The following is a 15,838-nucleotide window of genomic DNA, read 5'->3' on the forward strand; positions in this document are numbered from 1 at the left end:
CAAGACTTCCATTTACGGAAGGAAGCTTCCTTGCCCTTCACAGCCTCTCTAACTTGGCTGGTTAGCCATGCGGGCACTCTCCTGGATTTAGTGGAACCCTTCTTTCTTTGCGGTATACACCTCTGCTGGGCCTCTATTACTGTTGTTTTAAGCAGCCTCCATGCACTCTGGAGAGACTGGACTCTTTTACCCTCCCTTTCAACCTCCTTCTAACCAGCCTCCTCATTTGAGGGAAGTCTGCCCGTCGGAAGTCAAGGGTTTTTGTTAGAGATTTGCCTGGTATTCTTCCCCCAACGTGCATGTCAAAACGGATCGCAGCATGATCACTGTTCCCCAATGGCTCAGTAACGTTTACATCTCTAACCAGGTCCTGCGTACCGCACAAAATTAAATCCAGAGTCACCTGTCCTCTGGTGGGCTCCGTGACTAGCTGATCTAAGCCACAGTCATTTAGCACGTCAAGAAATCCGGTTTCCTTATCGTGACCAGAACACAAATTGACCCAGTCAATATGAGGATAATTGAAGTCCCCCATGATTACAACCCTGTCCTTCCTTGTCACCTCCCTGATCTGTTTCCTCATTTCAAGGTCCCCATCAGATTTCTGGTCTGGAGGACGATAGCACGCCCCCAGTATTACATTGCTGCACAAGCCTGGTAATTTAACCCACAGAGATTCTACGGTGGAGTCGGACCCACCTTCAATCTCTACTTTGCTGGATTCTATCCCTTCCTTAACATAAAGGGCCACCCTACCTCCAACACGCCCCTGCCTGTCCCTCCTGTAGAGTTTATAGCCCGGGATTGCGGTATCCCACTGATTCTCCGCATTCCACCAGGTTTCCGTTATGCCCACTATGTCAATATTTTCCCTTGTCACCAGACATTCCAGTTCTCCCACCTTTGCTCGTAGACTTCGGGCATTCGCATAAAAGCATTTATACACGGAATGCCCCAGGATGGGCTGCTTATTCGCTCCTTTGTCCCCGCATCCTCTCATTGTGCCAAACCGTCTATCACATCCCATCACCCTACCTTTCCCAATTTCTTCTCCTACCCTGCCTTTGTCTTGTTAGATTTGAGACTATCCCTCATGTTTCGTCACATTTGTAAATTGTTGGGTACTTTGTACGGGTGTGTAGATCTCAGCTGCAGCCACCGTGTCGGGTCTTATGCTCCCTTATACTCAGAGGTTCTTCTGATTTATGCTAGCAAAAGAGCTGGCATAGGTCTGGGGACACTTATTGGGGATTTACCTCTGGAGAGATGAGGACAAATTTCTTTACTCACCTCTCTAGGGCTGCCTAGTTCCCAGCCTGCAGTGCATACTGTGTCAGTGTCATGGAACACTCTGGATCAGCCCTGGATAGGATTGGGCTGTGAGAATATTTTATTAATTTTGTCCAGGATGTTCATAAGTGAGGTAGAATTATGCAGTATTCAGTGACATGGGAGATCTGTGATGAGCCTCCTGACATCTTTTCTTTCCAATAACATCTACATGGGATTCTGATTGGGGCTGTGGTGCAGGGGGAGGACTTGTTTTGTGCCATTTCCTAGACTTAAATCTCCTCCCTCTACCTCCCTGACCTGTACCTCCCTTCCTAGTTCCAACCAGGTACATGCCTGTTCCCCCCTTCAGCCATTAACATTTCATACCCAAATATGCAAAGCAAGAACTCATAAACTGCAGTCAATTGTTTTGGTTTTCAGCAGGTAGATGTAATTATTCACCACTGAAAAACTGGAATATCTTTATTATTCATCATGTAAAAAGTTCCCAATATATTTCTTTAGAGTGATTTCAGCATCATGTTGATTAGCCTTCCCCCCCCCCCAATCTTTCCACTTTGAATACAATAATTCTTTTCTTTCGCTTCATTGTACATTGTACAGAATGGAACGGAATCTATTCAATTCTGATAGTATTGATCATAGGTATTTGTAGTATTCTTCTGAGAAAGATGTAATTATCACAGGATGGAATTTTGAGTTGATGAAGTAGCATTGCCGTCGGTCTGGTAACACAACAGATTTCAACCATGTCCAGTTCTGCTATATGTAGCATATTATTCAGGAGAAGATCAGATAACAAAGGTCACTCTCTTGTGAAGTTCTTGTGTTTTTCCTCATTGTCAGGGAATTTAAAATACCAGCACACTGCGAATACTGAAACATTAGAAGATGTTTTAAAATTGAGGGTGACAAACTTTGCTCTGCTTATCATAATAGAACAGTCAATATTTCAGAAGAGTTCACAACTCAGTGCAAATGACAAAGAACAAGCACAATCTGCAGAAGATGAGCGCTCAAGTTCCGTTGGATTTCAAAGGATGAGTGAAAGATACACTTATCCTAATGAGAAGAATGGGATGGGCAACCCAATCCTAACCTGCCCTGCAGCAGGCAAGCCAGCATCCAAGGCATGGTTGAGGCCCTTTGCAGCTCAGCATGGGGCAAGGAGAATTCTTTCCCCTCACCCCGGGTAAAACTGCAGCAGCCCCAATGGGGGTACTCCGATCTGCACCACCTTAGGATCTGCCCCTGGCTGCCTGGGAACAGGGATAGGATCTGGCATAAGTGCCGGATCCTGGCCCGGCCCCCAGCTTACCTGCTGCCCGCCCTCTCCCCACCCTGAAACGCCTCCCTCCCTCCCCAGACCTCTGCACTGACCTAGCTCAGCCGGCGTGGACTTACCTGTTGTTCTAGCTGAGCAGGGCTTACATCAGCCTTCTTGCTCTCCCGGTGGCACAAAATTTCTTTACAGTACTTTTGTGACACCGGTGGGCCAGCGCAAGGGACTTGCACCAGCCCAACCGGAGGTTGGGATTGCACCCTTAATTGCTCAACCTTTTCTTTGCTCAACTGGATCATATTCAATGTTTTCATTGTTACCTAACATAAAAATTACAGTCATAGATAAAGGAGAATCAGTGATTGTTTAACCAGTCTAAGCCAGCAGATCTGTAATGTAGATTCACTCCTAGTTCAGTTCATTACATTTTCAACCTCACTAGTTCACTTCACTTTCAGCTGAGAAAAAATTCCCAAAAAGCGAACAGGCGAAGTCATACCTTTTTCCTTCCCGGAGCAACTCAAAGCCTTCGTTGATTTTATCCAAAGGTAACGTGTGAGTGATTAAGGGATCCAGAGTGAACTTTTTCTGCATAAAATCTGAAACCAGCTTAGGAACAGCAACTTTGCTTTTCCAACCTGGAAATAAGGAAGTCCACAATGAGGAGACTGAAACATGAATGAAACATCCCAGCTTCTTGTCTAGTGCTGCAGTGAATCTGTGCTCTTTGTTAACTTTAGACCAAAAATGTATCTTCAGGGAGAGACAGTCTGCTTCCATTTTTGAGTTTTGGAACCAAAGCTGAAACTAAGAGCCCAGACAGATATAGGCTGCAATCCTAACCACACTTTCCTGAGAGAAAGCCCCACTGAACAAAATAAGACTTACTTCTGAGTAGACCTGGTTAGGATTGTGCCCATAATTGTAGAAGATCCAAGACTTGATCGTCCAACTTTTTTTAAAACTTAAGAACACCTGAGTGGAGGTAGCATGCGATTGGGGGCTTTACCCTTTTCTCCTGCACTCTTTTCCCAACCTTACAGTGCAATCCTGTACAATCTACTCAGAATTAAGTCTCATTCCCAGGTAAGTGTATATAGGAGTGCAATCTGTTACATGCCTCCTTGCACTGTTAGCCCCTCTGGGGGAAATAGACAGATGGTTGTTAATTTCACCCATTGAGGAGCGAACAGCAGCTGGGGGGGGGGTTGCAATTTGATTGAGAAAATACCAAAGGGGAAAGGCTTAAACACTTCTTCCCCAAGAAGTGTGTCTAATTCAGCCCTCCATTGCAGCTGCTTTTCAGTTCTCTCTCTCTCTCTCTCTCTCAATTACACAAGGGAGTTACAACTATATAGAGCAGCATCTAATCAAAGTCAAGTACTGAAAAGACCTACTGATTTCAGTACCCTTTGGTCTGATCCAGCAAGGCTCTTCTTAATTGCTTCCTGGTAGACTTACAGTGCAATCTTAGCTTGGCTGGAACAGGCAGGCCAGGAGGCCAGAGTGAGATAGGGTGCCGAAGTGGCTCAGCCAGAGGTAAGGGGAAACTCTTCCCCTTACCCCCAGGTAAGCCACTGCAGCCCCTGAGTCTCCTTGGACTTGTGCCACCTCCAGAGGTGGCACAATTCCAAGGAAAGCGAAGCGGCTTGCAGCCGCTCCACACTGCTCGGGAATGGTGGTTGGGATCTGGCATAACAGCCAGGTCCCAGTCCTGCCACCCACTCCCCACTTGCCTGCCCCCCGCCCTGGAACATCTCCCTCCCGCCTCCTCCCTGCCTCCTCCCTGCTCACCCCAGAGCCTTGCCTTGGCCGAACTCAGCCGACACAAGGCTCACTAAGCAAACTGCCACAGAAGCTGGATGCAGCATCCATGCTCCAGAGCACCTCCGTGCGCTGATGCAGGTTGCTCCTGAGGAGGTGCAAACGTGCTTTACGCCAGTCTAACCCAAGGTTATGATTGCGCCCTCATAGGCCCAATAGCTTGCTGTTGGTTGGCTTTGCTATCCTTGGAACAATATCAGAGGGATCATGGTGATCTTCCTCTGGCCCGGGGATCCCCTGAAGGGGTTATGGGACTTAAGGGTAAAATAGCAGGGGTAGGATTTGACCCTGTTCCAGGGTTGGAATATCTAATACAGTAATGATAACAGAGCATTAAAAAAGATGTCCATGTAGGAATTCAGCAATCAGCATGGGCCTATTGTGGAACACAGAATGTGGACCATAGAATTCAGACCTCTGAAACACAGAATGCTCTTGCCCCTCTACTTCCCATTCTGCAATGGGCCCTCAATGGTATACTTGGAATACTGAGTTGCCCATAAATCAAAAATAAGCAGTATAAAGTTTGCAGACCATACCGCCAAACAAACTTCCTTTCCAAGTACGGCCTGTGAAAAGTAGCGTTGGCATAATGGTCATCTGAGACAACGAAGGAGGCACTCCCACCATCACACTGATTCCATAATTCTTGTGGCAAGCAGCCAGAGCAGAATTCTGGAAATGTAAAATTCAAAAGTCATACACATTCATCAAGCCAAGAAGAATATTTGAGGTGCCCACCATAAAGTTATTTGCTTCAAAAACCTAGGCTGTTACTCTTCTAACTTTCCTGCACAAGACAGAGTGATGTGAAAAATCACTCTAAATCTTCTCTTATGACAATGTTGCATCTAATGCACAGATGAAGAAATGTTCCTGATGCAACTAAATGATGGGGCTGATTGAAAATTGAATGTGATCCTCAGATCTGTACTGGGCCACTGCATATCCATGACTCTGCAGCCAGCTCATTCAGTTTTATCCTAACCTAGAAGATCCAAAAGACAAATGCTTCCTTCTGTGAAGGTTGGCAGCTAAGAGGCAGGTAGGTAGGGCAAACTGACAGTTCAGCAGAGATTCAGGCAATCTGTGAGCACCTTAGCTTGCTCTGAGAGCTGGGTAATACAGAGAAGCCAGGCCAGAGTCAGTCGTTACATAAAGCCAAATGGGATCCTATTGGTTCTTAAATCTGAACCCTGAAAATTCAGGGTTCATTCAGGGAAAATTCAGCCATTTTCAGGGCTGAAAATGCAAGCTCACCCACTTAACATCTGCAATAGTGCAGCAGAGATTAGACCAGCAGGTTCCTCTTATTGCAAACTGCCCTGGTGACACAGTTCAAAAAATCTCAAGGCCCTTGCTTAGGCTGTAATAGCTTATTGCAGCAGAACCTGGAGAGCCACAGGAACCAGAGAAGGACTCAATTTGAGCAACATAGGAATAAAAGATGACTCTCTTCTTTTTCCCATTTCTAGCTCTATCACTACAATTCTGTCCTCATGTACATACCAGGGTTTCATGGCGCCCAATCACTTCCAAGGAATAGTCAACACCACCATTGGTCATCTCAACGAGTACATCCTCAATGGGTTTCTTGTAATCATTTGGGTTAATGCATTCTGTGGCACCCAGCTCTTTGGCTTTGGCAAATTTATCCTTGTTGATGTCAATTGCAATAATTCGGGAAGCTCCAGCTGCTTTACAGCCCATGACAGCAGACAGACCAACTCCTCCCAGCCCAAAAACGGCACAGGTAGAACCAGGCTCCACCTACATTACCATGAAGATAATAAAACTTGAGAGAGAGAGAGAGAGAGAGAGAGAGAGAGAGAGAGCGAGTGTGCGAGCGCAAGTGAGTGCGCGAGCGAGCTCCACCTCCACCTCCACCTCACTGCATGTGTTCTGGCTACAGAGGTTCTTGCCCCCCCTTCCCCTTTTCAGCCTCGGCTGGCTCAGGGGCTCCAGGAATGTTACTGTTCCTTTGCAAGGGGAACCTCTTCCAGGGCTCCAGGGCTATTTCCCTGCCTGGGCGAGGCAGAGCCTTTTTGCAGTGTTTTGGGCTGCCTGGAAACTGAGCGAGACGCCAGCGCAGGATAAAGGAGGCAAAGGTGTGTGTGACATTCAGTACCCCACCCCATTCTTGTTGAGACAAATCCGCAGATAAAAAAACTGTGGATAAATAGGCTGCACCTGTATAAGGAACTTCCTGTGGTCATACTGAATCCTTACCTTTGCAGTATTGATAGCAGCACCATAGCCAGTAGAAAATCCACAGCCAATAAGACACACTTTTTCAGGAGGTGCTGCAGCATCAATTTTGACCACAGCGTCCTCACGTAGCACAGTGTATTCTGTGAATGTGCTGGTGTTACCAAAAGCATGGATTGGCTCCCCTTTGTAAGTGAACCTGCTGGTGCCATCAGCCATTAATGCAGCCTCTACACCAAGGCTTAAAGATACAGAAAGGAGAATTCAGGCTTTGGGTTGCTTGTTGTTGCTTTCATCAAAGACAATACAATTAACCCATTTTTGCCCAGCCCACAGGTGTATACATTTGATCCCTGTTGCGTTTATGCAATGTTGGGCAGAAATGCTAACAAGAAAGATTGCAGGACTCGTCCTTCAATTACTTCTACAGTTGGTAACAGAAACTCACCCATGTTTGTCGCACATATTGCCTCTGGGATGTTTGCAATTCTTGCATTCTCCACACATTGGGAGAAAGAGTGGGATGACTTTATCTCCTGGGAATTACAAAAAGACCAGCATCAACCTCTGAAGGTTCTGTACAGGCTGGTAGGATTAAAGTAGACCCAAGTACAATACAAAATTAACTGAGCATGTACCAGGAAGCATGTCAAGTTAAAGTAAAACCTAAAGGTTAAGGAATGTGATCCTTTTGCTGTTCCTTTTTGATCTGATGGAGCTGGATTTCACCAGAAGGTGAACTGTTAATGGGATTGCTTTGACATGTTTCCAAGTCATGAATCCACACACCAATTTCAGATAGTAAGGGTTAAACTCAACAAGATGTTTGGTGACCTACAATTGGATCACAAATCTCTTCCAGCACTGACATTTGAGGGGTTGGATCTTACGGAAGCCTTTTGAAGAAGAACCTTAACAGGCAGCTAGAACACGAATCTCAGATGCAAATATTCTATGCAGTTTCAATTTAGGATTGCCAACTTTCTATTTCAAAAGCTCTAGTGCCTGGATGGACCCAGTGGGTGGAGCCAGAATGGGACAAAAAAAGTGAAGGCAAGCAAATTCCAGGAGGAACAGAATTGTGCTATTGCCTCCTTACAGAGAAATATCAACTGCCCTGTGAAAATTGCCAGAGGGGCATATCCCCCCTCTTAATTTTATATTCTACTAAGGGTGCAATCCTATGCTGTGCTGGAACAGGCAAACCAAGAGGCTTGCACTGTATCCAATGCAGGATAGGGGCCAGAATTGGCTCAGCCAGTGGTAAGAGGAAACTTTTCTCCTTATCCCTGGGTAAGGTGCCCTGGCCCGTATAGGTCTCCTCAGACTTGCGCCACCTCCTGAGGTGGCACAAGTCCGAGGAGAGTAGAGCGGCTTCAAGCCACTCCAAACTCCCCAGGAATGGGGATTGGGATCCAGCATAACTGTTGGATCCCAGCCCCGCCTCCCACCTGCCAGCCCCCGCCCTCAACCCACCCCGGACCGCCTCCCTCCTGCCTCCTCCCTGCTCACCCCAGAGCCTTGTGTCAGCCCAGCTGGGCCAACGCAAGGCTCACTGCCTCCATCGCCAGGGAGGGTTATGTCAGCCTCTGCAGGAGCCTTGCTGACTCCTGAGGAGGTTCAAGGGACTTGAACTGGCTCATGTGTAGCTCTGGATTGCACTGCACTATTGTATGTAGAAGTACTTTAAGCCACCTTGGGCACCTCCTGATGGGGAAGGAAATGGTGGGATTTAAATATTTCAAATAAATAAATACAGTGGGCCCTCAGTATCAGTGGGGAATCTGTTCCAGGACCCCTCTGCGAATACAGAAATAAAATCCACAGATAATAAAATCTGCAGAGGGGTGCAGCATGGCACCACAATAACATCTGGGGGTGTACCTGGCCTCCATATACCTTAAAACACCTCTGGCCACAACCAGAAGTTGCCATTGCAAACCAGAAGTGACTTCCAGTAGCATCTGGGAGGCCTTCTGAGGCCCTCTAGCCATGGCCTTGGCATCCGTGGATGCTCAAATCTGCAGATGTCAAGTCCACGGATAAGGAGGGCCCACTGTACATTAACAGGAAAAATGTTCTCCATCCAGTGGCTCCTGCTAGCAAGTGAAGTGGGCTGATTGTGCTTGCCTCCTAGTGTGTGTTGAAGGAGATGTGGAGAAAAATGCTTCTGGAAATAATCTCTCAAGTGCCTAGTGCTACTTTGGGCTTGCACTACTTACTGGCTTACCTGTCTGCTGAGCCACAGATGCTACTTGGAGGAGGGAGACTAAGGAAGAAGCATGCTCCAACTCTGCAGCCTCATGTGCAGCAACTTACGCAATAGCGAGCGGGGTTGAAATGAGTGTTATGAGTTACTGAACCAAAGGCAGCTGTGTAACTTACACAGTTCAAGCATGTGCGTTCAGGTGAAATGATGGTGCTGGCCAACAATTTTTGGCAGCCAGCCCATAATTCTGACTTTTAAATAAATCTTTCTGATAAAATGATCCACAATTAATTTAAAAAAAAACAAACCCAAACTGGCTGGGTCACATTTTCAGATCAGTAGATTCTATCATTGTTGACCTGAGTTGTGGGTTCTTTCTTGTTGTATTCTGTCCCTTTGGCCATACCTGGTTTCACGCAGGTAACTCCTTCTCCAATACTTTCCACAACACCAACACCTTCATGACCAAGAATAGCGGGAAATTTTGTGTACTGTGAGCCACTCACTGCATGGTCATCTGAGCGACAGATTCCTGAAGCCAAAATCTGCAAGAAAGGAGAAGGATGGCTCACTGTGCAGATTAGCCCTAAACATCTTGTTCAACCAGAAGTGACTGAGGACTGGAGAGTGGATCCCGATATATATCCCTTTGTCATATCAAAGCTATATTCATATATTCATATATTAATGTCAAAGCCTGTAATCTTTGACTTGGCTAACCTGAGCCTGATATAAAAACCTGTCAGAAAAAGCTTCCAGGATGCTATAGACCAGGGGTGCTCAATAGGTGGATCGCGATCTACCGGTAGATCGCGAGGCAAAATGAGTAGATCGCGGAGTGCCGACCCCCCCCTTCAGGTGCCTCTGGGAGGAAACGCCGGGAGTAAGGCCCATTGTACTCAATGGGGCTTACTCCCAGGTAAGTGTGGCTGGGATTGCAGCCTCACAGCCTAATCCTAGGCATGTCTACTTAGGAGTAAGTCCTGTTATACTCAGTGGGGCTCAAGGTACACCAACATACATTGTACACATAAATGTTATATGTTATGATGGCGCGAACATTGTAAAAAAAACTCTGGTAGATCTCCGGGCCTTGCTGGGTTTCAAAGTAGTTCTCGAGCCAAAAAAGTGTGAGCACCCCTGCTATAGACAGTTTATCATTCCAAAAATTTAGACAGATTATCATCTAGTACCGAGTTCCGGTGCTAAAATGTTTGAGAACCACTGATCTATACAATTAAAGCTTATTTTAGCTGAAGGTGTTGCTTGCTAAAGAGAATTTCTTCTAGTTATTGTTGTGAAGCAACCAAAATGCTGTCCTTAGGGGTCATGCACTCATCAGAAGTATATCTGTGAAAAAACCATGTGAATTTGCATGATTGGGCTTTGTTAAAGGTAACGTTGCAATGCAAACATCCTTGAGTTTTTATGTCCACATCCTAGGTGACTGGTGCCTCCAGAGAATGAGCAGCGCTATAAGTCCCACCCAACCTGCCAAGCTACTTTCTCCATATCTTCCCTCATCTCCACCCACCCAAACCTTTTTCCAAAGATCATCTCCACCAATGAAAACTTCTCCTATCAACCATTAAAGTTAAAAGGAATCTCTCTGTCTTGAAGCAGTATACCTCTCGATACCAGATGGTTTCATATATGGTCTGATTCTCTTGCATGTTTATAGTGAATCTGTCTATTAGAAGGTATGTATTTCTGTATTTCTGTTCATTTTAATGGGAGGATGTAATCTATACATGGAGGAAAATTCATGTCTGGATCAGGCTCTGTCTCCAGGAAAATGAATGGGGAAAGTTATTCCAGGTTGAGGAGCTAGATGTATGGATTTGAGAGCTTCAGTTCCAACCAATGGCTAGTTTGGGGTATGTGTAGAGTTTTGGTGGATACTAACAACCATCTGTACTGATGCAGTCTTGGATTGTCTTTCTTTACCTTAATGCGAACTTCATGAGCCTTTGGTGGAGCCACTTCTATTTCCACAATGCTAAATGGTTTCTTCAGCTCCCAGATAACAGCTGCTTTGCATTTAATAACCTATAAAAATAAGTGAAGACTAAACAACATGTACATATGTAACCAGTCAAACTGCTGTCAGAGAGTCAGACCTTACTGTATTCTCTATGTGCCTGTAAGTAAGTGTAGATCTGAACTGAGGAAGCTTGGGTTCAAAACTCTCAGAGGCCAATCTTATGCATGTCTAATCGGAAGTAAGTCCTATTATAGTCAACAGGGCTTACTCTCAGGTATGTGAGAATAGGCTTGCAACCTCAACTTGGGGCCATCACTCTCTCAGTTTAACCAGGATGTTGAGACTGTAAAATCCCATGCAAGCTGTCCTGAGTGGTATGCGGAAAGCATGGATGGTTCAGGTCAAACCAGACACAAACTGAGATAGCCATTATTAGGATCTCCTGTGGGTTTTACAAAAAATGAATTAAGTGGTCCCCGGTAGCTGCTTTGAAGACTGGACAAGTAGTAGTGCTCTGAGAGAGGGTATTGAATAAATTCCCTCCCATATCCTTTGCCTTATGTGAAGTAATAGAATCCTGAGGTGTCACAGTGGAGTACACCATGTCAGATTGCAGCTGGGGGGTTATCATTTTCAAATTTTAGTTTGTGTAACAAAAAATCTCTACTGCAAAAAAAAAACACACAACTAAAATTAAAAAACTAGTGCATCAAGAGATTGATTGTAGCCTAGTTGACTCCCTGTTGTGCTAATTTTCTACTTGTAGGGACATTTGTTTTAGGAGTGTTCATAAATATTAACTTCCAGCTGCTGCTGCCTCTTTAAACTAGGGAATCCTCTAGATTGGAGGGGCTAGAGCTGCGGTTTTCAAACTCTCTGGGAGTTTGAAACCCGCAGTAAGTCTTTGCGAGGGTGGGGGAAGCAGGGGGGAAGCAGGAGCTTTGCGAGCAGGAGCAGGGGGAAGGCAGCGACGCGATCCCCAGGATTGCATCACTCAGGGGGCTGCAGGGACTGGGGTGCACCCTCCAGTCCCTGCAGCAGCCGTCCCTGTGTGTGGGGAGCCCTGCGCGAGCGCCTGCAGGGTGCCCCAGGTCAGGGAAGTGGAGGGTGCACCCCAGTCCCTGCAACCCCGTCAGAAGGGAAAGTGGAGCAATTGTGCTCCACTTCCGGTTTTGGGGAGCGGGTGCGATCACTCCGCTTTCCCTTTTCCTGACCTAGGGAGCCTTGCTTAAGGTTGCGCAGTGCTCCCCGCATCCCCAGGAGGCTGCAGGAGGCTTGGGCAAGTGCACCCAAGCCCCTGCACCCCCCTGAGCGGCGCAATCCTGCGGATCATGCTGCTGCCTTCCCCCTGTCTCCTGGCTGCCCCACCCCTTAAGGGGCAGAGGCTAGGACCCATAGGCTGGGGTGTCGTGACGCCCCAGTTTGAATACCACTGGGCTAGAGAAATACCAACTGCACCAGGGCAACAAGAACAAGGAGGGGGAAAGTCAGCAAAGCATATTCCCCCAGCCCTTTTGTATTGCAACATTTTTATGGTTTTTACAGTTTATTACATTTTTACTTTTTTTTATCATTGCATTCATGTAATTGATGTGAGACACCTCAGGGGTCTTTTTGGAGGCCAAAAAAAATCAAAAGGTCTTCCGAATAAATAAAAATGGTTCCACCCCTGCAGCTTGAAATGGTTCAGTCAATTCAACCCCCACCCCAGAACTCATTAGTTCCATCTCATTCCAATCACATTTCTGCTGCATGTGTAGCTCAAGCCTTAGAAGACACATGTAATGAAACCCAGGCTCCCTCAATGCTTGAACTTCCCCATTTAAGGCTAGCCGGCTTTTAAAATCTAGAAACAAAGCTCAAAGGCCAACAAACCATACTGTGGGGGAGAGTGGCATATACAGGTACTTATATTTCTGAAACATCAGCTTCACACTCTCCTATGGAACAAGGGGAATTTATGGGGAATTTAAAATGTGATCTGGAATCAAGGTGTGCAGCTAAAGCAGAAGAAACAAAGAAATGCAGAATTCTTGACAAGCAATCCTTTGTCCTTGACCAGGTGCATTTGGTCTTGTTTTGTTCACTCAAGTGTCATGCAATTCTGAGATGAACAAGCAACATTACAAAAAGTTGTCTACTTACTTTCCCTGCAGTGCTCATGGTGCTGGAATGTGCAATAACTGCTACTGCTGTGCAGTGTCAGAACTGATAGTCTGGGTGTTGAAAAGTCCTCCTTGAAAGCTGACAGCTATGACCTGGCTCTCAGGAAGATATACTACTTCCAGAGTCCCACCCCAAAGAACCTAGCCACACCTCTGCTCGAACTTGGTTGCCTCCAGTTATTTCATAACATGGAGAGACTAAAGTTGGACTACTAGGTAGTTTGCAGGTATGTCCTGCGTGATTTAGATAACACTGGGAAAATAAGTCAGTTTTGTGAGCTGCACACACTAACCACACTTAGGGCTACACACACTAACCACACTTAGGGGTACAAAGTTTCTTTGCAGCCCCTTCCTTTCTCCATTGGATCAGAATTTCATACGATCACGGATCAGAATTTCAATGAATTACAATATATAAAATTTAAGTAGGCTTACCCAATATTTGAATTCTTGTCTTCACACAATATATGCAAACACATGTGAATTATAGTCTTCACACAATATACACAAACACAATATATGAAAATATGCTGAGATCAGAGGAAATTTTTGACCCCCCTCCTTTGGCTCCCGGTACAGTTTACTCCTTGCACCCCCCTCTCATGGCTCCTGCCTAAACGATGTTCCTTTGGAAACACACATAGTTTGCTCATAGTTTCAACACACAGGGCCTCGGATTTTTGGACTGACGATCAGCCTGCAGGGAACACAGGTCATGATTCAGGATGTGGACTCACCTCCCTGCATTACAATCTCTGCACATGAACTGGAGGTTGTCCATGATTTTGTGTACCTTGGCTCAACGATCTCCGACACTCTTTCTCTCGATACCGAGCTAAACAAACGCATCGGTAAAGCAGCTACCACGTTTTCCAGACTCACAAAGAGAGTCCAACAAGAAGCTGACGGAACATACCAAGATCCAGGTCTACAGAGCTTGCGTCCTGAGTACACTTCTGTACTGCAGCGAGTCATGGACTCTTCGCTCACAACAGGAGAGGAAACTGAGCGCTTTCCACATGCGCTGCCTCCGACGTATTCTCGGCATCACCTGGCAGGACAAAGTTCCAAACAACACAGTCCTTGAACGTGCTGGAATCCCTAGCATGTATGCACTACTGAAACAGAGACGCCTGCGTTGGCTCGGTCATGTCGTGAGAATGGATGATGGCCGGATCCCAAAGGATCTCCTCTATGGAGAACTCGTGCAAGGAAAGCGCCCTACAGGTAGACCACAGCTGCGATACAAGGACATCTGCAAGAGGGATCTGAAGGCCTTAGGAGTGGACCTCAACAAGTGGGAAACCCTGGCCTCTGAGTGGCCCGCTTGGAGGCAGGCTGTGCAACATGGCCTTTCCCAGTTTGAAGAGACACTTGGCCAACAGTCTGAGGCTAAGAGGCAAAGAAGGAAGGCCCATAGCCAGGGAGACAGACCAGGGACAGACTGCACTTGCTCCCAGTGTGGAAGGGATTGTCACTCCCTTTTCAGCCACACTAGACGCTGTTCCAGAACCACCTTTCAGAGCGCGATACCATAGTCTTCCGAGACTGAAGGTTGCCAACTACTAGTTTCAACACAGTTGAAAACCAAGAAGTTAATGATCCAAGGATCTGTTTCTTCTATCCCTTCCAACAACAGCCAGGCTTGGCAAGCAGTCAGCATTCCCAAAGTCTGCAAGAGCCTCGCAGAGCAATCCTAAGCATGTTCAAAGCCCACCACCAGTACTTATTCCCAAGGAAGAGAGCATGGAGCATTGCAGCTTAAAAGAACATTTCTTTTTCAACTTCTGCATCAAAGCAAAAGAGAATTTCCTTCTTACTTTCCCAGATGTATCCATGTTTGCATAATGTGTTGCACACTGGAATGGATGACAGCCCAATTGCAGCTTTCCCCAGATTCCTTTACGGCAGAAGCATAAAGGGCTATACCCTCCAATCGGGAGTCCTTATTTAGTTGCAGGCAAGCCAAGGGGGACTGTGGGCAATGTAGTCAATTGCCTTGCCTTGCAGCCCAGGTCAAGCAACATATAGTACTGCAGTGGTTCTCACACATTTAGCACCGGGACCCACTTTTTAGAATAAGAATCTTTCAGGACCCACCAGAGGTGATGTCATGACTGGAAATGACATCATCAAGAAGGAGAATTTTTACAATCCTAGGCTGAATCCTACCCACACTTACCCAGGAGTAAGTCCCATTTACTGTCATTGTTAAAAGATTATACATAGTAGGTTGTTAAAAGTACAGATCTGTAACATTTCCCCAAATGCAGCAACATACCATGGTAGCAACAAGTCTAATATATTAAAAATAAAATACTGAAATGAATGGGGACCCACCTGAAATTGGCTTGTGACCCACCTAGTGGGACTTGACCCACAGTTTGAGAAACACTGTAGTACTGTATTGTATTGTACTGCTAACTTTCCCAAATAGGGAACTAAAGCATATCTAAAGTGCAGCAACAGCTATGCAGCTGATTCTCCTCAGACTGGGGGTTGGGACCTGATTTTTGATAGGTCTGCAGAGGGTGATGGAAAGATGAGATAACCAGTGTTTCTCAGGCTGTGGGTTGGGACCCACTAGGTGGATCGCGAGCCAATTTCAGGTGGGTCCCCATTCATTTCAATATTCTATTTTTAATATATTAGACTTGATGCTACCTTGGTATGTGACTGCATTTGGGGATCTTTTAACAAGCTGTTAACAAGCTACGGTACTATGTATATTCTTTTAACAATGATTGTAAATGGGACTTACTTGTAAGTGTGGGTAGGCTTGCAGCCTAGGATTGTTAAAAAATTCCCTGCTTGATGATGTCGTTTCTGGACAACACTTCCGGTGGGTCCTGACAGATTCTCATTCTAAA

General features: G+C 46.0%; 1 protein-coding gene across 2 annotated transcripts; it reads right to left on the reverse strand.

Moving 5' to 3' along the window:
• Window positions 1–1,697: 1,697 nt before the first annotated feature.
• LOC136655372 (alcohol dehydrogenase 1B-like) lies at window positions 1,698–14,866 on the reverse strand. 2 transcript variants are annotated; one of them, XM_066631763.1, is made up of 9 exons: window positions 14,789–14,866; window positions 10,764–10,865; window positions 9,223–9,361; window positions 7,056–7,143; window positions 6,629–6,848; window positions 5,909–6,169; window positions 4,939–5,074; window positions 3,075–3,213; window positions 1,698–2,169 (listed from the first exon to the last, which is right to left on the reverse strand). In XM_066631763.1, the coding sequence occupies exons 1-9, from the start codon at window positions 14,804–14,806 to the stop codon at window positions 2,145–2,147; spliced, it is 1,128 nt and encodes a 375-aa protein (XP_066487860.1). In that variant the 5' UTR covers window positions 14,807–14,866; the 3' UTR covers window positions 1,698–2,144. The 2 variants fall into 2 exon arrangements, with proteins under 2 accessions (XP_066487860.1, XP_066487859.1); XM_066631762.1 differs by lacking the exon at window positions 14,789–14,866 and adding an exon at window positions 12,946–13,044.
• Between the last annotated feature and the right edge of the window lie 972 nt (window positions 14,867–15,838).

The sequence above is a fragment of the Tiliqua scincoides genome, chromosome 6 (assembly GCF_035046505.1).
Source record: "Tiliqua scincoides isolate rTilSci1 chromosome 6, rTilSci1.hap2, whole genome shotgun sequence".
NCBI lineage: Eukaryota > Metazoa > Chordata > Lepidosauria > Squamata > Scincidae > Tiliqua > Tiliqua scincoides.